Source organism: Gasterosteus aculeatus, chromosome 11 (assembly GCF_964276395.1).
Source record: "Gasterosteus aculeatus chromosome 11, fGasAcu3.hap1.1, whole genome shotgun sequence".
In the NCBI taxonomy this organism is placed as follows: Eukaryota; Metazoa; Chordata; class Actinopteri; order Perciformes; family Gasterosteidae; genus Gasterosteus; species Gasterosteus aculeatus.
This window is the reverse complement of record NC_135699.1, coordinates 3,768,068-3,789,649: the sequence shown is the minus strand read 5'-3', so window position 1 is coordinate 3,789,649 and position 21,582 is coordinate 3,768,068. Positions and strand designations below refer to the sequence as shown.

The 21,582-nt window shown below is 43.1% G+C and overlaps 1 protein-coding gene and 1 long non-coding RNA gene across 2 annotated transcripts; one reads left to right on the top strand and one right to left on the bottom strand.

The window, feature by feature from the left end:
- Positions 1-9,003: 9,003 nt before the first annotated feature.
- Positions 9,004-10,748, bottom strand: LOC144384580 (uncharacterized). Its single transcript, XR_013451381.1, has 3 exons — positions 10,441-10,748; positions 9,292-9,323; positions 9,004-9,153 (listed from the first exon to the last, which is right to left on the bottom strand). It is a non-coding gene; the product is annotated as an uncharacterized LOC144384580 (long non-coding RNA).
- A 5,249-nt stretch (positions 10,749-15,997) lies between these two features.
- nags (N-acetylglutamate synthase) lies at positions 15,998-21,006 on the top strand. Its single transcript, XM_040191856.2, has 8 exons — positions 15,998-17,282; positions 17,856-18,136; positions 18,436-18,649; positions 18,746-18,926; positions 19,079-19,118; positions 19,263-19,394; positions 19,496-19,678; positions 20,025-21,006. Exons 1-8 carry the CDS (start codon positions 16,920-16,922, stop codon positions 20,182-20,184), a joined length of 1,554 nt encoding a protein of 517 aa, XP_040047790.1. The 5' UTR covers positions 15,998-16,919; the 3' UTR covers positions 20,185-21,006.
- Positions 21,007-21,582: the final 576 nt, after the last annotated feature.

The window sequence follows — 21,582 nt, the reverse complement described above, 5'->3', positions numbered from 1 at the left end:
GACCAAGTTTGACATGATGGTGCAGTAGCCCTCGAAGACTTATGGCAGCACACAATGTTATATTTCCCCCGCGCTGCCCGGGGACGTGCAAAATTGCCTTTTGGCCAATTATATTACGTCTTCGTCGTCTGCTTTTGCTACGGTTGAATCCAGCCTCGTTAATGTAAATAAATTCATGTGGCTGGACAGCTCCATCCATGTCCAGGATTCTCTGACAAAAACATACATATTGTGGATGGCTTTACTCAAAAGCCATCCACAGTCTGAGTAGAGTATACAGTTGAAGACATACCTGTTTTCCAGTCGGAATGTCCTTATTATGGATGCAACTGTGAAACGGCTTAGATTACTGTAGGATGGACTCTCTGCCCAGCTTCCCTCATAGTCAGGCCACGGTTTATGACATGGTCTACCAAAGTTGCTCTTATGTCATCCAAAATAATGGTCCTTGTGTGGCCTCTTCGACCACGTCCTCCCCTCTGTCTTCCTCGTCCTCTGCCTCTAGCTCTCTGCCTCCATGCTTGCAAAGTTCTCAAAACGTATTACTGCAACTGGGGCCTTTTTGTAACTGGCTGTTTAGTGCTCAGTTTTGTAAGTAAGTGTTTTCAGGTGTGTGTCTAATTCTTTTCAATTAACCAATGTGTGTTGTATTTTGAATAGATGTGTTTTCCCAATGGTACCCTGAGATTTAATTTTTGAACTAAGTGTCTTATATATGAAATAGTTTGTAGTGTCTAGGAGCAAGTGTGTTGCAAAAAGGAGCAAGTGTGTTACAGAATTGCAACTAAAGTGCAAAGCAGCGCTTTTGTTTAAGGTATGGTTACACTTTGTTTAAGGTATAGTTACAACAACTTCAAGTTATGTTACTTTTGTTTAAGCCTGTGTCTATAGTGTTCAAGCAACGGGCAAAAACTGTAATCATATTAATGTACTCGTAAACCAACATTACCCTCTCCTAAAGTCTCTGTGCTCTCCCTCCCCACAGGCTTCTGTGGATGGTGGTTCTATCTGATGGTGGTTGTCCCTGCAGTGGTCCTGCTGTGGGCCTGGCTTACTACTCACAATTACTCGAATCATTTCTGTCATAGGAATTGCATGTATTATACATTGTTCATTCTGTACACATGGCATCCATTGTAGTCTGTCCATCCCGGGAGTGGGATCCCTCCTCTGACGTTCTCCCTAAGGTTTCTTCCCTGTTTTTCCCTCTTGGAAGGGTTTTTTCATTTTTGGGGGAGTTTTTCCTGTGCCGATGGAGGGTTCCGGGACAGAGGATGTTGTATGTGTACAGACTGTAAAGCCCTCCGAGGCAAATTCGTAATTTGCGATCTTGGGCTATACAAAATAAAATGAATTGAATTAAACTGAACTTAATAACATTCATGCCACATTCACACAGCTCCAGGGGTTAAGCGGACATATTCTTTTTTTTTACAGAGATATGTGTTGTGGCGCGTGGGGTCGGAGAACTGATATCATCACAAGAACTTATTTCTGATCTGAATGAGATATCATCCATACAATGTATCAGAGAGAGAAAGTGAGAGAGAGAGAGAGAGAGGTTGTGCACCACATCTGGCCCAGTGTGTTATTGCAGAGGTCAGAGGTCTTGGGTTCCTGCAGCCGCTGCTTGCATGTGTGTGTGTGTGTGTGTGTGTGTGTGTGTGTGTGTGTGTGTGTGTGTGTGTGTGTGGAGCGGAGCTGCAGGTGAACGCCACAGGCCATCATAATCACAGGTCAGGGTCATTAACTCTTTTATGCGGGTGTGAATGAGACTCGGAGAAGGAGGGCATTCTGAGGGTGAACAGGTGGTGATTTAGTGTTTTAAAGTTGGGGGCAGAGGGAGTAGAAAGTGTTAGTCCAAGAGAAGGAGAAAAAAAAACAAGGACATGCTTCGCCTAAAAGAAATGTCTGCAATGCGATGGAGAGGGCTCCAACAATCCCTCTTTTCAAACAATAGTTTGGAGTTTATTCCAAATGGTTCCATAGTGTTTGCACCGTTGTGCTGATTCAGAAAAAAAAATTGAATCTACATAAATAGGGCAAATAGTGCAAACCTCCTAAAGCTTTCTGAAAAGAAGTTGAAATTTTGTATAATTTGTTTTTGTCCAACCGAATGTAGTTCACACACAGGAGTTCAGAATTAGCTTTTATAGCTAACTGCTTATGGGATCTTTTCTGCACTTATACACAAAAAAATGACATATTGTTATGTTTACAGCAGGATTCTATTTCATCAAAGCGTCTTTGTCTTCATGCTGCCTCCTACCTCCACTTGTTTCACCTTTCAAAGCAGAGGAATGCGTTTAGCTACAATAATTCATTGGGCACAGTTCTGAATCCCCTGTTATGTTGGATGCAGCAGAAAGTGTTTGGAATCATTTGTTGAAGTAGATGCCTGAGTCCCTCCAAAGCAACTCCCCCGAAATCATATACAACAAACTTGGCTGTTGGTACTCACTACTGTCAGCTAGACTATGGCAGACGGCGGTGTCGCACAATGAGTGCACGGGGCATCAGAGCATTTCATTCATTGATTTAATTTCAACAAATGAATACATTAGCGACTGGATATGTAGTAAAAAGTACCAGAATTTTCTCTTAAAGTTACCTTTTTCAACAACTGAATGAATTTGGATGATTTTTTTCTAGTATGTTTTTTTCAGTTAAACTGTAAAAGGAGGTGACACTTTTTTTAAATGATGGATAACTTGGATATGATGGATAAAAGAAAAGGCGGAACTCCTTTTTAATGTTCAGGTTCAAGGGTGAAGTGAGGTACGCCTGCTATTTTTAACGCCAAGTCCAAGATGGCCGATCCTTTTCCTTTCGGGGCACAGGGTCGAGTGTCAGGGGTCAAATGTCAGTGGGCTGAAATGACAGTTTATTTTTAGTGCAAACAAGACTCCTATTTAAAGCTACATAAAGAGGCTGGTCAGATAATTATACCACGGGTCGGTCGGCTGCCATTTATCCACCTACCCTGCCGGTCAATTGCAGCCATATGTGGACGGACTAGGGGGTCTGCCCCGCTGACACCATCTGTGTGTGTGTGAGTGTGTGTCTGCATTAATGTTGTCATGCGTAAATGCTGGCATCTTTCTTTTCCTGTGTCGTTAATGTAAATCACTTCATATCTTCTCAAGGATTTGTGTATCTGGCTTGTCTGGCTAAGTTAAACAATTTCTGATATGCAACTGCATAGCACAGTAAATGTATGTGTGTGTGTGTGTGTGTGTGGTTTCTCTACATAAATGTTAGTGTCCCTCAGTTGCGCTGTTGTTGTTGTTGTTGAGGCTTTTGCTAACCCACTCTTCAATTTGGCTTTCGGAACTCAATACACACTGTCCACCCATGTGCAACCGTCCTCCCAATGTGGAAGGGATCAAATCAAACCGGAGCGCTGTTTATGCCGCGCCCTCTCGAGCCACCCAGATGCAACAGTTTACAGCATGTGGATGAAAAAAACAAAAGCACGTCTCTCATGTGTAGAATATGTTACGGTAGAATACTAAAAGTAGAGAGTAGTGGACTCAAGCTTCTTTGTCTGCAAGATGTGTAGACACACAGATTATATAGACACCATATTATTTTTATAATATCAGGAATTTTCACTCCAAAGTTTAAGCGTATTTTTACGGTGATTTATACAAACTCCAGCCCATCACACAAGGCCGGAATGTGGTCACATGTTAAGACATATTTGTATCAGTGTTTCTTGGTTGTGAACCAAGAGTGTTTGTTTATTTTTAACCCGCTTTTTGGGTTCTAAAGACTTGTTTGGGGATACCCATTTTCAGAAGTTCAGTTCATCGCTGAAAAGTGTGTACAGCAGGTGAAAGTTGGTGTCAGTAAAGGCCATATGCACTGTGGTACACAAAGTTGGCTGTACCCAAACTCAAAAGTAGACTTCCTCCTAAATGCAATCTGAGGCTGTTAGCAGACCATGATAAGAAGCTTTGTAACTACTTTGTCTATCCGCATTTTTGTCAGGATAACAGCCCTATAAGTCCCATACAACATGGAGACACCAGGCTGAAAACATTATCGACGTGATAGCCCAAAAACATACATTTTTGTCCGGTCATGGTTGGACGGTGTCCCATCGTCTGATCCTGTTGGATGCAACTAAATTCACTTGAAAATGAGCGACAGTCTCCTTATCCACTCAGAAGCCAAAAAAGGTAGAACGTAAAATGCACTCGAGAGTGAGGATTGGCTGAAAGAAAAAACCCAACCTAGAAAGCGCTGAATTGTTTGTGGCGCACATACAATGGCCGCTGCACATATCTCATGAAACACAGATTAATTTCATAATTGCGTTCAAAATGTCAAAAGTAAGGGCAATTATTATTCATCTAATTTTCTTGCATCTAATGAAATCCTGTTAAAGAGAAAATTAAAACTATTGGGGAAAATGTACACTTGGTATTTATATGATCTAAAGGTTATGGGGTCCGAAAAATCCTTTGAAACATGTTGATGTGCTTCCACCCTCACTGTGTCAAACGGGCACGACAGAGTGTAAATTCCCCCTCGCAGGCCACTGAAGATCTGAACAGAGGGCTGAAGGGTGGAGGCGGCGAGACAGAACGCAAACCTTGTAAGAGGGGAAAATGAACCCTTTCACGTGATATCACACCCCTTATTGATGACGTAAAGTCGCTTTAGCTTCTCAGGGTCAAGCCCAGATACCATGCTTGCAGCTGGGAGCCAGGTTTTAGCATCAACATGCTAACAAAAGCAAAGTTACAATGCTAACATGCTGATGTTTGGCAGGTTTTCCATGTCTAGCCTTTTAGCGTGCTAACATTGGTAATTAGGGCAAGGAGTGGCGGATGCTGGTGGAGATTTGCGTGCTAAGCGATTAGAGGAAAAGGAAGTGACACAAAAGAAATAAAAGACTCTAGCGACTGACACATTGTAGCCTAAGTTGGGCCTGGCCACAGTGCATTTTTTGTTCATGACTCAATGTGATCAAGCACACCTTTAGCAAGAGAGCCAACATCTGAAACCAGTCAGCGAGGGGCGATGTCGCTAACACAGATAAAAGAACAGCGGAATATATGTTGTGTCCTAAGTCTTGTGAGGAGTTCTGCTTTGGACTGTAGACTCCACACTTGTTTGGCCCCTGATCCCTATCAACCAAAGAGACGGCTGGCGCTCAGTAGCTCGGCTTCCGCAGCAATTACCTCCCCCCCCGGAGACAGCGGGAGAAACTGAGAGCATAGGCAGTGTCTCTGTATGTGTGTGAATGAGCGAGTGAGTTGGAGTGTGTTTGTGTGTGTTTAGTGGGGTGTGATGTGTGAATGGCATGTATGTGCACGCATTTGCACCAGTGTTTATGCATATCAAAAGCGTTCCTTCTCTCAATCAAAACCCCAAAGTGGCCGTGTCAGAAAATCAAGCTTACCCGAATAACCGAAAATACGCATAATCTCTCTGTGTGCCCACAAAAGGTATTTAGTTTCCCTCTTTACCAACCTCCGTGCTATTTGAGGACTGGGGGCTAATGCAGCCGTAGGCTGTGTAAGTAATACAGCGACCGGTGTCAGAAATGTTTGATTTGTGATGATCACACTTTTGTTGTGTTAGCTTTGCACAGTGGGCGGGGGTTGTGATTGGTGAATTACGGCTTATAGTAGAGTAGACCTGACATGGTATTCAAAGAGTTCCAAACATACCTGCATCTATCCACACATCATTAAAATAGCACATTATAGGCCATATGATATCAAGGTAACAAAGCAAAATGAAAGATAAAATGTTTTTATTAGATATGTGTAGATAGATACAAGATTCAAGAGGAGCAGTGCTGATTCCGTCCTGGTCATGGAAACATGGACCATCTCTTTACCCTCACAAGACTACTGGAGGGGTGCTGGAAGTTTGCCCAACCAGTCTACATGTGCTTTGTGGATTTTGTGGATTTGCCGGGTCCCTTCAAGGTTTTTGTGGGGGGTGCTGCGGGAGAATGGGGTGCCGGACCCGCTGTAACGGGCCATATGGTCTCTGTATGACTGCAGCAGGAGCTGTGTTCGTCTCAGGCTCTTGTTCACGGGTGAGGGTAAGATGGATTGGGAGATCGACAGAGCGATTGGTGTGGCCGCAGCAGTAAAACAGGTGCTGCACCTCACCTATGGTGACAAATTCAGAGTCGGGACCGAAAGAACACGGTTGCGGAGACAGGCGCCAAAAATGAGTTTCCTCCGGCTCAAAAGGTAGTCAACTACGCTCACTGATTAACACGCTATATCTTGTTTGCTTATTCTGTACAAACGCCAACCGAAAACGATTAATCACATTTCACGCAGAATAATGTGCCAGACTTTTACTCAGTCTAAAAAATATGCCTTTAATCTTGTCATTTAGTCTGTAATTCAGTCCTTTGAAGTTTTTTGTTCAAGCTACTTCGTATAACTTTCATTTTGTTTAAATTTCAGTGCTGTTTAGAAAACGTCTTATTTTACTGCTGGAAGCTCCATTGACCCTGGTGGATTTGGTCTTTGCGCAGAATCAAACCTGGTGGCATCAATGACAATCACTGTAGAAATAGTCAATATTTTTGCTGAATATTTTTGCCTTTCCTTCCGTACTTCATAAAGAGGCATCAGTTATGAATTGAGTCATATCATAACCACTCAAAAGTACCTTTAATGGAAAAATATAAATGTAAGCAGCTGCTTCACTTGTTAAGGACATTTAGGTCATAATAGGTGAATCCAGGACTTTTACTTGTGTAGTGGAGTATTTTTAAATCATTGCATCATTACTTTTATTACATAAAGTAAAGGTTCAAGATATTTGTCTCCATGTGTTTTAAAGACAGATACTATTCAGTGAATGAAATAACCGTTGCGATCGGTACTGCACTGGATGACACAGTAATCTCAAGTGGTGTGAGGGAAGAATGTAGTTCTATGTTAGTGTTGTAAGTAAGGTGGGAGTGCGTATACATCCCTGCATGCTTACTGTATATCAAAGCATGTGACTACACTGCAGGTAAAAACAATCAAAAAGTACAACTTGCCCATGCGTGTATATGTGCGTAAATTCACATGCAGAGTTGTGTGTGATAGGAATCTGTGTGTGTGTGTGCACATGTAAGTGTGTTTTTCTTGAACTAATTGGGGAGAGCTCAGAGTCAAGGCTCACGGATGAGATAAGATTGCAGAAACCAAATGCTGCTGTTGGGAAACAACTCTACAACAGCGTTTCTCTTTCACCAAATGTCCCGCTGTTGGTTTGTTGCGTGGACTGAGCCTCATCAGCACCGAGGTCTTCTGCTAAAAACGCATCCCGAAAATTTCAAAACTTCATTGGCGTGAAAAAGAAAAAAAGCATTTCCTTTTCCAGATCCTGAAAGACAGACTGACTTTGTGCAGATACGTGGTTTTTAGGTCCGACAATGGCGAGAGGCATCTGGTAACACTTCTGTGTAATTGCTGCTGAGAAACCCTGAAGATCTGAGAAGAGGAAAAAAATTCCAACATGTTTTTCCATCGTCCTTCTCCTGCCCTGTTCGCCTCGTGTTGGAATTTCAACCGAGTTTAGGCAAAAACAAAAGAGACGGGTGTTCTGAGTGTGTGAGTGAGTGAGGGAGAGAGAGAGGGGGAGAGGGAGATAGAGAGACAGATAGAAAAGAAGGTTGGATGAAATACAAGGAGGGCGTTTTCAGTGACTGCATGTGTGTGTGTGTGTAGAAGGTGTTTTCTAGTAGCTATGCTGGGATCCAACGTTAAGCCGTGTGGGAAATGAAATAGATTCTGATTTCTGCGCCTACCAAAAGACAAAAAACTAATTATTTTTAATCAATAGCTGTTCCACAACCTCTGTGTCTTTTCCTGTTTTAGCTTTGGCTAAAAAAGACATCACCTGTGTCATTCTAAATAAGGTGGGTGTAAGTATTTTTTTTAAGAATCTGTGACATAAAACAAGAGTATGATGCTTAATGAAAAGTGAATGTGCTGAACCTCTCTCTGGTTATTTACTACTGATGTCTCAGTATCACCCACAGAACAGTGACCCACTGGATGGAAGTAGTTATCATTATCACACTTTGAAGACACCATTAAAAAGAAGAAAAGAGATTTTATTTTGTATAGCCTAAACTGACAACCAAAGAAAAACCAACAAATGCTCATCCAGTACACGCCGCATGGAGAGCACAGTCGTTACACAGCATCAAGGTCGGTCTTTGCTGTGTGGTTTTGGCAGATTAAGAGATTATTATTCTTTGACTCAACACTCTCAAAGGATTCCTTTATTATTAAAGGATTTGGACACAAACTAAATGTGTGTCATGACGTTTGTCAACCACGAAGTGATAAATTACCTGACAATTGGAGTTTATTTATTTTATTTATCTCTAAATACGCACTTAAAAAAAGTGTCAAACAGAGCAAATAATAATTTCTAAATGGGAAATGTTACTGGCTTGTAAGTACTAATGAAACGCAGGAAGTTTGGTTAGTCGGCTCACACATCTGTGTCCTCGCGATAAAGACGGGAAATCAAATCGGGCCTCCTGAAGTGAGTTTAGGAGGCCCGACCTTGTGGTCACGGGCGTGACATGGAGGGACATGGAGGGACGTGCACAGTAAAATCGCCAGTGTTAATACAACACTTAAAGAGTCAATTTTAACACTACCTCAGTGAACATATGGTCCCTATCTACAGAGTGTTAAATGTACACTGAACACAGAGTTAAATTTCCAGAGTCAATTTTACTCTGGTAAGAGTTAAAATCTTACACTAGGTGCAGTGTAGTGTAATAATATTAACTCTAAGAAGTGTCAATCAAGTTTTACACTATGTAAGAAGTAACACCCATAGTGTTATTCACATGTAACACTAAAGAGTTATAAAAGAAATAACCTTTCCAGTGTTAAACCTACTTTACACTATGTTGATTAAGAAATCACTCCAAAGAGTGTTGATTTTTAACCAACTCCTACCAGTGTTGCATATCTATGCAGGGGGAAAAACACACAGACAATTGTATCCATACTGTAATACATATTTATTCCAAGTAAACATGAAATATTGGCATCAAAAGTAAACCTAAAACATGTAAAGCTCACATCTTATCACAGTGGCAAAGATCTTGGTTGGTGCTGGATGACAGGAATGTTTTGATCAACATGATGGTATCTGCAAAGACAGCAAACTGAAATCAACATTATGATCTACAACCCCATACAAGCTGACAACCTGAAAATACCCTATTTCAGCTTTAAAAATAACAAACACAACTACATTTTCGGTCAAGTACATCAACTTATTACTTACCACCAGAGCACCACAGTACATTAAAGAACAATCTGAAAGAAAAAAGGAAAATATACATATTAAGTAACTACGTAGACCCCTCCGCCGTAGCCTGACGTGCACCTCACAAAAAATCTAACTGCGAGTCGAGTTGACGTGGATCGCAAGTGCTGTGATTGGTCCGCTCAGAACGTAATTTGCGGCAGTTGCTGACATTTGAAAGTATCGAAAGTGCACTTGCTCGTCCAGGTCCCTCAGTGGGTGAACCAGTGTTGTAAATTCACGCTTCTCCGTAGCCTGCGCTTCAATATAAGCTTCGGCTCACCAAGGATTCGGCACCCGCAGAAACACACAGCCACACCCGCCGCCGCCGTAACGTGGAAGCATAAATTAAGCAGCAGCTACAGCCAAAGACATAAAGAATAGACATCGACCGCTGCTGCCTAGTGGTGCTGACGAGCCGCGGGGCCGCCAGCTTGGACCGGTCACCCGCTCCACTCAGTGCCAGCTGGCGCAACGAAGTGTCAGCGCGTCACTCGCTGAATACAAAAGCGGATGTTCACGGCATTTTGTAGGCATGACACCGAAAACATGATTCGGCGTATTTTAATATTCATAGTAGGCATAACAGTAATAATATTCTAGTATATAATATAATAAAAAATATTTGTTTGCGCCTCAGCAGCCAATGCAGCGTCTACTATTTATATATCTATGGCTACAGCAGCAGCTAACGGGAACCGAGCCTCTCGGAGCCGCGGCACGTCCGCGACATGTCCCGCTATGCTCGACCAAATTGTGACGCTAAAGCGATTTGCTCCGGCTCAAATAGAAATAATAAATATGACTGCTTCAACGAATTTTTTTCTTCATTTTACTGAAATAAATGTGCAAGCATGACACATAACACACCAGGACAGCTCGTCCTCGCTGACATTAACGTTACCTCGTGTCGTTTTTGTTCAGTTTGGTGTTGCGAGTTCAGACATGTGGCTGCTACATTTAAGATAACCGCCGACCCGATATCACGTTAGCCATTTGAAATTCGGTATTTGAAGACACGAACCCAACATTGACTAGTGTGGTGAATGAATACGTCCCTTTATTCTTATACAGATTCTACTGGAATGAAGAAAAACAACGGGAATAGTTTATAGTAGAAAGACTTACCACAGTATTTCGATGCGAGGAAGATGGCGATGCCAGAATCCACATTCTCAGTTTGACCGGGAAAGTTGGTGGGCGGGGCTCTCCAGAGTATTTTTTGTGATACTCTGGAAGGTATCTTGCTCTAATCAGTGTTGAATCAGGGCCTGAGAGAGTCAATAACACTGACAGAGTAAAACCTCTGTTAACTCTGATTATTTTCACCAACACTGGAAGTTTTCTGGTTCAATTTTACTCTGTCCATTGTTGGAAGAACTCCGGAAGAATTAAAATAGTTTGACACTGCCTTTTTGACACTGGCAAATTTACTGTGTGGAGGGACATGAAGGGACATGGAGGGACGTGGAGGGACGTGGAGGGACATGGAGGGACGTGGAGGGACATGGAGGGACATGGGAGCCCAACTTACCACCATGAGCATATCTACTATAAGGCTCTCTGTGTGTATATATTTTACATATAGGGAAGGGATTGGAAGGGGAAACATGAATTAATTCAGAAAAAATGGTTTGAAATTGCATGAAATTTAGCCGAGCAAATATTCTCCACACTTACAAAAAAATATCCACATACATTAGTTTTGCGTTATCATGTTTTGTGACACTTTATTGATTTATAAATATTTGATCTAACTGAAAGCTCAGATTTCCCCAAAAGCATCGTGCTCTGATGTCGGATGTTACAGTTGCCGATCCCATTCCTTCTGATTAAATAAACCGTTTTTCACTCCGACTTTTAATGCGTACGGAAAAGTCTTGTATTTACTATGACGAGTCTCCTAAAAATAAGATTTTTAAAATCACTATACTGTACATCGCCTTGTCTACATAATCGCAGCACACAGTATGAGCATCAGTATCATACGTTCAACATAAAGAGGCGTAACACCCGTATTGCTGTACGTACCACGGCGCCAGCCCTACACCTCACCCGGGTGTAGCACGTGAAACCGGGTGGGGTGATGCGGGGGTTTGTTTACTCCCGAGCAAAGAAATGTCTGTTTGGTTCACAGTCTGTGTAGTAACATTCTAATCAGGGGATCACATGCTTGGTCGGCCTAGACCTGGTTTCAGCACATGCACTGACCTCACACACGCGCACACACACACACACACACACACACACACACACACACACACACACACACACACACACAGCAAGCTGTCACCAGAATGAATACTTTGCACCCACACATAACCACCATTCGCCAACACATCCAACCACACCAATGAGCCCACCCTGACTGTGCATCCAAATCCACCGTCCCGACTGACTTTAATTTGCCGTTTCAAGTCTCTGTGTGGCACTGGGTTGGCAGGGTGGCACCGCTGGGGCTTTGTGGGTGTCTACCGTGCCGAGGGAGGGGGCTTGTGCCCACAAGCTGTCTGCCAGGCATCAAAGGAGCCTCTCATTCTGTTTGGTGAAACATTTTTACATACTGAGTTATTTACTGTTTTTGCAAACTTATTTTTTTACACACATTAACTCTTCGGTGGGTGACTGTGCCGGCATGAACGCCAGGTGTACACATGTGCAGGTGTGCCGGTATGGATGCTGATAACCACGTTAGAACAAAGAAAGTGCTCAGAGATGGACTAAGGAGGAGGACGCTGCAATGTAAAAGAATCCCCGCTGAGATATGAGGTGCTCATCTTAAATTGTTGGACATTTTAACATACAAGTGGTGTTAATACAATCTACTAATTGTTTACAAATGTTTGAACATTTAAACATATATTTGATCCACTTCAAGTCAATTTAATTTTTAAAAATGTGTCTATTTACGGCCATTTAAGGAAACTTACAGTGATAAGTGCTATTTTCAGTCATTTTCTTTTACTTTATCATGATGCTTAATCTGACATCATCAGCAAATCTAACTTTTAAGTGAGTCAGCTTAACTGAAATGTATATATTTTGGTAAATTTTGTTTTTGTTTTTAGGGTCATTAACTTATTCACATGTCATACAATAACTGTGAAATAATTATTTGACTTTATTTTGATTAACTCGAACACGCACTAAGATTTGTGAAATCCACAATGAAGATGAATGAGGCGAAACCTCCATCCATCATTTTCTGTTGCTGCTTTATGAAAACTCTTGGACAATCCAGAGTAATGAGGAGATTATTTAACAATGAGGGTGATGTTACTGTATCCTGACAAAATACCTCTCAGGCCTTTACTTCATCCTCACATACTCGTTAAAGGACGAGGTAATATTATATTGTTTTCTCAACGTCTACAAATCCCACGAAGAGACCAAAACCGACAATGTGTTAGTCTTACTCTCAGTAATTTGTGTCCTAACCTTTGTGTGGCACTCAGCCCTGTACTGAGCACTATTATAAACCAATAATGAGAGAGAGAGAGAGAGAGGCCTGCAGCTTTGTGCGGGATCTGTTGACAAAGAAGTATACAGTCACGAGCAATATAATCTAAATGTAATATTTGAATGCAGTGTGAACCACAAATTACATTTCGTATTTGTGTGTAGGTGGAAATCTCAACACCTCTACCAATAAAACGAAAACTACCTCCATGACAATACCGCCGGAGGTAAGAGACAAAACATGGTTTCTCCACGTAATTCTGGACAAGTGACTGTTTGGAATGCAATAGTAAACCCTCATCACTAGTTTGCACAGTGCAGTACAGTAATCTTACATCAGTATTGCCATGCACCAACAAATCTCTCATGTTCACTGCCCAGCACCATATAATGCATTTGGAGAAAAAAAAGATGAAACTGTTGAACCAGAAGGAAAAAACACTTTAACACCACGTGTTGATGGACTTGTAAACACACAAGATGCTGCCTGTGCAATCAGAGATGCTTGAAGGCTTTAAATCAATCTGCCTTCTCGCCCTCCGAGGGATGACGGACCACATACAGTCTGTGATTAAATGCCCACCCACACAGACAGACAGGCAGGCAGACACACACACAGAAAATCAGACAGACAGACAGACAGAAAGACAGGCGGACAGACAGAAAGACAGACGGCCGTCATTAAGGAGGGCAAGCAGTCAGGTGTGCAGAGAAGTTTTTCAACTATTTCAAAAGTTGAATAGAAATAAACTTTTTCCATGGCTGCTCAGCTAAAATATTATTATATTTAAATATCGAATGGAGACTTCATTAACTTTGCACTTGAACAAAATAAAATAATACATGACACATTGTACACTCCGAAAGGTACAGCATGTTCATTGCACCCGTGAGCTTTCCATGACAAAGAAAAGCATTTAATATTCACGTTGACAAGCTGGAACTTGTACCATCCAGGTACAGTAGCACAACTCATGTGAATTCATGTGTTATAAAAATCTGCTTATATCCTTCAAATATGTCATCCTTGCGACCCTCCATTGCCAATGAAGATCTATCAGACCAAGCTAACGCCCTAACAGTTAATGTTAGCGTACGTCTTGCTAACATTAGATGAGTGCACACAGCTACTGGAGCTAAAAATCATAACCGTACACATTAGCTTGGTAGCTAGCAGGAGCCACTTGTACAACAACACTAGGCTGAAACTATATCAAAATAATCAATGTTTTATTATTTGGTGTTAAAAACAACTAGAGTGGGTAAAGGGGTTATGACACCAGGCAAGCAAATGAAGCCCACCCTCAAATAAAAACATTTCTCAGAAATCTTTGGAATGATCAGGTGCACAATTCAACAGACTTAATAACAAAGGTCCTGTAGTTTAAAGTCATTTTAATGTTGAAATGTTAAGTTATACTTTTCTGAAACAAGCGTTTGTCTTTTGAAGACAAATGCTTGTTTCAAGTGCCACACTGAGAGAGCCTTGAGTTTGTCATTCGTCTACCGTTCAAAATCGTACCAATAAAAAAATGAATTTGCACAGGTTGCACAATCATTATAGGCCGGCAGGTTTGTAAAAAATGACTAAAACAATTGTCGAGATGGCTAGCGAGATGAATTACTGTACAATAAATGTCTCATCTCCTAATGAAAGATTGATCTTTTAGCTCACCTCACTTTATGAGGACTGGGAGCTGTTTTTACGGAGCATTCACTGAGCCGTATTATCATGTTGACGGTCAATCTGCTGCATGTTCAGTCGACTGGCGGATGATGCCGATTGGAGGAGGATGTAGAAACCAACTGAGACACACTGTCTGTCCTTGGTGTCCACTGCCCTCTACTGTATAAATAAGTGAACAAGTCTAAGAGGGGAAGACTGTAGCAGCGAATAGTACATTTATAAAGACGTCTTTCTGTTGGCTACTGAACCAGCCTAATGTGAGTTTCAACTAATTATCTTTAGTAATGCTGTAAACTGTTTTAAGCTGCTTCTGTGTGTTTCTTTGGAGCTTGTTGTCATTACTTGTGTCATTTTATTTAAAACTGAGTGTAGTACAGGATGTGCATTGAGCCGTACTGCGTCTGGCATTAAGGAACAAATAACATTTCACTGATGATCGTCGTAATCCTGCAGAAGCCACGAATAGTCATATTAAAGTTCTAGTAATAAAAAACCCGAGGCTGCCACCTGAAAATGAGGCACAACTACTTCAATTGTGTAGTAGTATTTTCAGAGTAATCCGCAGAGTTCCTTCACAAGAACCTGAAGATGACTTTGAGTCGAAATGTGGTCGGAGGGGGAATGTTCTCCCTCTTTGATCTTACACCCCCTAATTACTTCCTGAAGATTATACAGTACGTGCACCTCCGCACTGCCCTTACTGAGTGTGTGTGTGTGTGTGTGTGTGTGGGGGGGAGGGGGGGGGGTGATGTGTTTGCATGCTTGCCCGAGGGCAGCCGAGGCAGATGCCTGATGACAGACTGAGATAGGGGGACAAAACATGAAGACAAAAAACACCATGTCTTCAAACAGAGACAACTTATAAATAAGTTTGGCAGTCATGCATTAAGTGCACAAAGCGTGTAAACTGACCAAAAGAGTCAGACTAGAGAAAAATAAACCAATAGAAGTGTTGTTGAAGTCGCCGAGCTGGTCGACGGGAGGCTTTTTGTGGGGCAGTAAAAGTAGCAGAGACACTAGCGGAGGTCAATGAGCGATCGGCCTGGAGGATGAGCACTGCGTTGACTCTGCCGTCGAATTGAGATGATATTACATCCGTTACTGGGATGGGGTCCAGCTGGGAAGAGGCCGACTTCAAGGTTGGAGTGCTGGGAGAGATTAATTTTTTACTCACTATCTTCACAACGATGTATTTTGAACTGCCAGACGGAGGATGTTCAAATTAGCACCGGAGCACTGAAGAGACTTTAAATGTCTTCCAGAGCAACGCAGCGTTTCCTGATATGACGCCACACAGCAGGACGTCACCTGCTTGTGCCTTTTGAAACTGGGGTTACGGTGAGTTTAGGTTCAGGGTCAGATTATGGTTTCGGGTTCAAGTGACCATATCGTAAGTGCACCTTGGTTTACAGCTTATTCAATGTAGGTAACTCTCCTTGGTTTTCTTTATAGTTCACACTTCCAACATGGTTACACATGCAAAAAATAATAATATATATATATATATATATATATATATATGCTGGGAAGTTGTTTCAACTAAAAATAAAAATACCCGCTGAGTTACAGATGTCTCTTTCCCAGAGTTCCCTCTGGGAAAAAGTATTTTTGGCCCTGATATTATCATGTGACCAGAGGTTGCAATTTCATGGTTTGTCTACATTGCAGAATTTGCTTCAAAGCTTGCTGGATGCTTGGTATTGTTGGTCTTCATGTTCCCCTTTTGTTTCAAATCAGTCATCCATTATAAATGTTCCTCTTTGTGTTCAGTTTGTCAGGTTCATTTTGTCCATGTCGGGTTAGAGTGGTGTAGCCTGACTTACGTTCTATTTGACTTTTCTTATTGGCCTGGAATTTTATTACATGTTTTCTTTTAATTTGGTGGATTGTCTAAAACCTAAATAACTTTGACCCTAGATTCTCATCCTGCTTGTAGTTATCTCACTAACATAAATGGTATAGGGCTTTTTTAAAATCAAAATCCAACTAATACTTATATTAATCCAGACTGTTTCCCCAAATGTATTTCAGTATGTAATTTGTACTTGAAATAAATCATAGCATGAAAATAAATCAAACAAATAAACACTTTCAGTTGTATAAAAGCTCTTGGATTGTAAACCTGGTCGCTGTACTACACCTACTGTCCTCCAGAGGGCGACAAAAGCCACACAGCTTTGACACAAACCATCACAAAACAGACAACACATTAACACGCTAAAGGATATACAAACATAAACATTAGTTAATGATCGCCCGTGTTACAGAATAAAAAAACATTAACATCCAGACATTCAGCATTCTGCCCAATAGCCTACAGTACTACCCCCCCCCTTGCCCCCTCTGACCCCCCTTAATATCCCCGTCAAATGAAACGTGAGAACCGCCAACTCAGCAGCGTGTGTGAAACTTCCTCCCCGCCGACCAGGAGCTGCCAGCACCCGGCTGCTGAACCAGCAACATGGCCAAAGTGACCGGCGGCGCCTCCGGTTGTCGAGCCATGGTAAAGGCGGGAAGGTACCTGTCCACCCCGTCTGTGACCCGGTGCCCCGGCGGTCAGCGGCGGCGGGAGAAGTTCGGTCCGCAGCCGCGGACCATGAGCGCTGTCGCCGCCGGGACGGGAGGAAACGGCGTGGCTTTGGCCCAGCACGAGCGGCCGGGAAGTCTCTCCGACCGACACGCGCCGACCAACGGGAATCTCATTTACCGGGACGTGAAGGCGTTCCTCAACGAAGTCGGCGGGAACCCCCGGGAGGCCCGGTACTGGCTGACCCAGTTCCAGAGGGCGACTTCGGCTCAGTCTACTGCCTTTGCCGTACTGGAGGTATGGCGGGTAAACTTTTATTCAGTGAGAAAGATGTAGTCACTTTGCTACGTACCGACCGTTTGTCACATGGAGGCGAGTTTTATAACGTGATTAGGCCCTTATGAATTAGTTGTAGTCGTTTTATCCTTAATGAACTGGTACCATTTCTTACCAAATCATAATTTAGTTTTGGGTGTAAAAAGGCTTGTTTTTGACAAGTGGTGTAAATTAAAAATAAAAAATTAAACCGAATAAGTAAGCTGGAAGTAGCTGAGGCAACAAAATATGATACTTCATAATTAATACGCACATAGAAAATGGGAAAAAATCGGTTTACTAAAATGAAGACAAAAAGTATGTTACGAATAAAAATGAAAATGAACCACATTGGACCACCACCAGGGATGCTATAAATACAATAATAGTTCATTTATAGAGCAACCTTTAAAGACATCACAATTCTTTGCTTCACAGGAAAAAAAACATCATGTACTGCAGACATCAAACTACAAAGTTATGACACAAAGACTAACTGCTATTAAAAATAGTCTGCATTTAAGTTAAAGGTCTCCGTTTGTCTTTGTCTCCCAGGTGGACAGCTCAGTGTTCAGCAGCAGGGAAATGGTGCACAGCCTGGCCTTCGGGCTCTCCTTCCTGCAGCGCATGGACATGAAGCCCGTGGTGGTGATGGGCCGGGCCGCGTGCGAGGAGATGGGGCCGTCCGAGCCGCTGGCCGGGTCTCCGTGCGAGCGAGGGCTGGTGGAGCGGAGCCAGCAGCTGACGGAGGCTCTGCAGCAGCACTCGGCCTCCGTCCTGCCGCTGTTCTCCGCGGAGTCCTTCCTCCTTCTCCACGAAGCCTCGCGCGGGAGCAGGTGAGCATATATATAATTATTAATTAATTATATATTAATTATTAATATATATATATAAAATTATTAATTCTGTATATATATATATATATATAATTATGTTGGAATTTTCCAGCACATCACACCTAACATGTTGCAATGTCATCGCTCGAGGCAGCTCCTCGCCATCATGTCCGTCCACTCGTTAATCTTAGAATATGCCAACGTTATGGAAAGAAGTCTCATTCCGAACCGTAGGCTTTACCTCCTTCTCCCTCGCCTAACATCCATCTGACCCTGTCGCCATCATCCTCTTCCCGCAGCGCTCCGCCCTCGGTCGCCGTGGACACCCGCCTCCTGCAGTGGAGCCTGAACTGCGGGATGATCCCAGTAGTGTGCCCGGTGGGGAGGGACGGGCGGGGGTGCTCGCTGGCTTTGGACCAGACCGAGGTGACGGCCGCTCTCGCCCGCGCCCTGCAGCCCCACAAAGTCATGTTCCTGAACAAGTCTGGAGGTCTTCGCAGCCGAGAAAACAAGGCACGTTCCCACCGAGTTTGGCTGCGCTTGTCCGGACATTACACATGCATTGTAGAAGGACTCGTGCGACTCTCCTGCTTCGTCTTTGTGCTGCAGGTGCTGGACATAGTGTCGTTGCCTAGCGACCTGCCCGGTCTGTCCACGGCGGCGTGGCTGAGCGCCGCGGAGCGCCGCAGGGTGACGGCCATAGCCAGGCTGCTCAATCAGCTGCTGACCGAGTCGTCCGCCGTGATCACCTCCGCCGACACGCTGCTGACCGAGCTGTTCAGCCACAGAGGCGAGGCCACCTACTCACTCTGTCCCAACGCGTTGACATGCACGGAGAGACGCCTGTTTGAGGTGTAACCCGAGAGGGGCACCGGAACATGTATATGCATGTTGGTGTGTGATGATAAATGCCTGTTCTTTTGCTCTGTTTTTGTGGCTCAGGATCGGGAACACTCTTTAAAAACGGAGACCCCATACATCGGTAGGTACTTATCACACACACGGGTAACACGACCCGTAACCCTAAATGCCACAAAGCCATGGTTGCTTTCGGCTTCAGAAAATGAGCACAGTGCATTCGGCTCACCTTTTGCATTCATAGTGAATAAATGTTCCGTGTGTGCAGGTACAGCTCCCTGGATGGCGTCGATGCAGACCGTCTGTTGGCCCTCGTCAACGTGTCTTTTGACAAAACTCTGAGGCGAGACTACATCGACTCCCTGAAGGGACGACTGCACTCCATCTATCTCTCCGAAGGGTAGATGCAAAACGACGTCCACGTGACCACACGTGAATCAGCAATGCAGTCTGCATCCTGTCCTCCATCCTCAACGTTTTCCTATCATTCCGTCCCTGCAGCTACAGCGCGGCGGCCATCGTCACCATGGAGCCGGTGAACAGCGGCACGCCCTACCTCGATAAGTTTGTGGTGAGCAGCAGCAAGCAGGGTCAGGGCACCAGCCATGTCCTATGGGAATGCATCAGACAGGACCTGGGCAAACTGTTTTGGAGGTCTAGAGCCACCAACAGGATCAACCCCTGGTGAGACGCACACACATCGTAAAACTCTGCAACTTACAGTTTTGGGCATTCTACAAAAGTGAGTGTGTTGCTTTTTAAAACGAGTAAATGAAAACGTGGTTCAGTGGTTCAACTGAAGTTAAGGAACTGTGACCCCAGAATGCATTACATTTCCTATACAGTGCTGCATCACTAAATTTCAGGTTACCTTTCCCATCGATCGGGTCTGTACCTTGTTCTTTTGTTAAATATTATTTATCTTATGTCATTTCTGTCTCTATATGATCACATGTTTACAATTCTCCATCTGCAATGTGAGGTTGAATTGTGTGTGTGTGTGTGTGTGTGTGTGTGTGTGTGTGTGCAGGTATTTCAAACACTGTGATGGCAGCTTCGTTAACGGGTCGTGGACAGTCTTCTGGTTCGGTCTGACCGACATCAGAGATTCCTACGAGCTGGTGGAGTACGCCAAGAATCTCCCCGACTCCTTCCACGTCTCCTCCCTCACCGCCTCCGGCGGGTCCTGAAGCACCTCCACCCAGCTACTGCTTGTGGGGCTCATTAACTCTCCCATGGATCAATAGTGTTTCCTAATCTTTTGCGCTAAATTTTTACTTTTCAGAATCTGTTTCTAGTTTGGATTTATCTTTTTTCCTGTTGTTTTCCTTTTTAATTACTTAGTTAATTAGGTTCCATCCTTCTGGATTGTGGAGCTTTGAATAATCCTCCATTCTGAGGACTTGGGTTAGCTCTAAAGTTTAGTGTTTTTTTTGCCAAGAAACGGCTTCTTCTACTTCATTTTAATAACATTTTAGTATTATCATTTATTTATCAGTTCTGTCCACAGTGGAGGAATCTCAAAACGTACGTATTTACCAAAGACTGTGGCATTACAAAGTATTCCTCACATTTGGAAACACAAACGGGGTGTTGTTTAAGGGGGACTGTGTGTTAATGGTGATATGTTTGCATCGGAGACTTGAATACACATATCAATCTTACAGCTCATTTTGTATATTGATAGCTGACAAGTTGGGGCCCATATAAGAAAGGTGGTAATGTTACATGTGGTAAAGATCTGATTTTACGGCCCAAAAAGTGTGGCTACATTATTCTCTAGTACAGTGGTCCCCAAACTTTTTTACCTCACAGACCGTTTTCATGTCAGACAATATTTCGCGGACCGGTCGAGAAGGTCCAGCAGAATAACGGGGGGGGTAGTAGTCGCGCGCTCTCTGTTCGCTGGTGGGCGAAACTGCCGTGCACGGTAAGAGGACAATTGTAAACGTGAAGAAAAACGTCAGAGGTACGAGCGCACAATTTTCAAAATAAAAAAAATATGTATATATTCTTTCTGTGTTGCGGCCCAGTACCAAATGGCCCACGGACCGGTAGCGGTCCGCGGCCCGGTGGTTGGGGACCACTGCTCTAGTAGATACGGAGAACTCTTGTTGAAGCAAATGCAATAAAAAGTAAAAGTACGGGAGGTAATACCAGCATAGTATCAAACGGAACATGGAAACAGTGCTATTCAATTTCAACATTTTTATTTAAAGGATTTGAAGCACTTCTGAATGTATTGTAATGGACCAACACAAAATAGTCCATCATCTAGAAGTCGGGTGAAAGTTTACATGAAATTCTAAATTATTTACAAGTAAAAATCTGAAAAGTCTTGAGTCCATTAGTATTCACCTCCTTTACTGTAAAAGCCCTAACAAAGATCTATCGTCTCAATATAAATACACGTGTTCTGTGAAGGCCTCAGAGTTTGTTAGAACATCATGAAGACCAAGGAGCGCACCAAAGCGCTCAGGGACAACGTTTCAGCTCAGTATGAAGCAGGGTTAGGATATTTGAACATTTCACAGAGCACCTTAATATCCATAATCAAAAAACGGAGCTTCAGCTTTTTTGCCAAGAAC

Coding starts and splice junctions, on each gene's coding strand:
- nags (XM_040191856.2), top strand. CDS start 16,920: ATGGCCAAAGTGACCGGCGGCGCCTCCGGTTGTCGAGCCATGGTAAAG. Junction 18,927..19,078: donor CGAGCTGTTCAGCCACAGAG/GCGAGGCCACCT, acceptor TTTGTGGCTCAG/GATCGGGAACACTCTTTAAA. Junction 19,395..19,495: donor TCCATCTATCTCTCCGAAGG/GTAGATGCAAAA, acceptor CCGTCCCTGCAG/CTACAGCGCGGCGGCCATCG.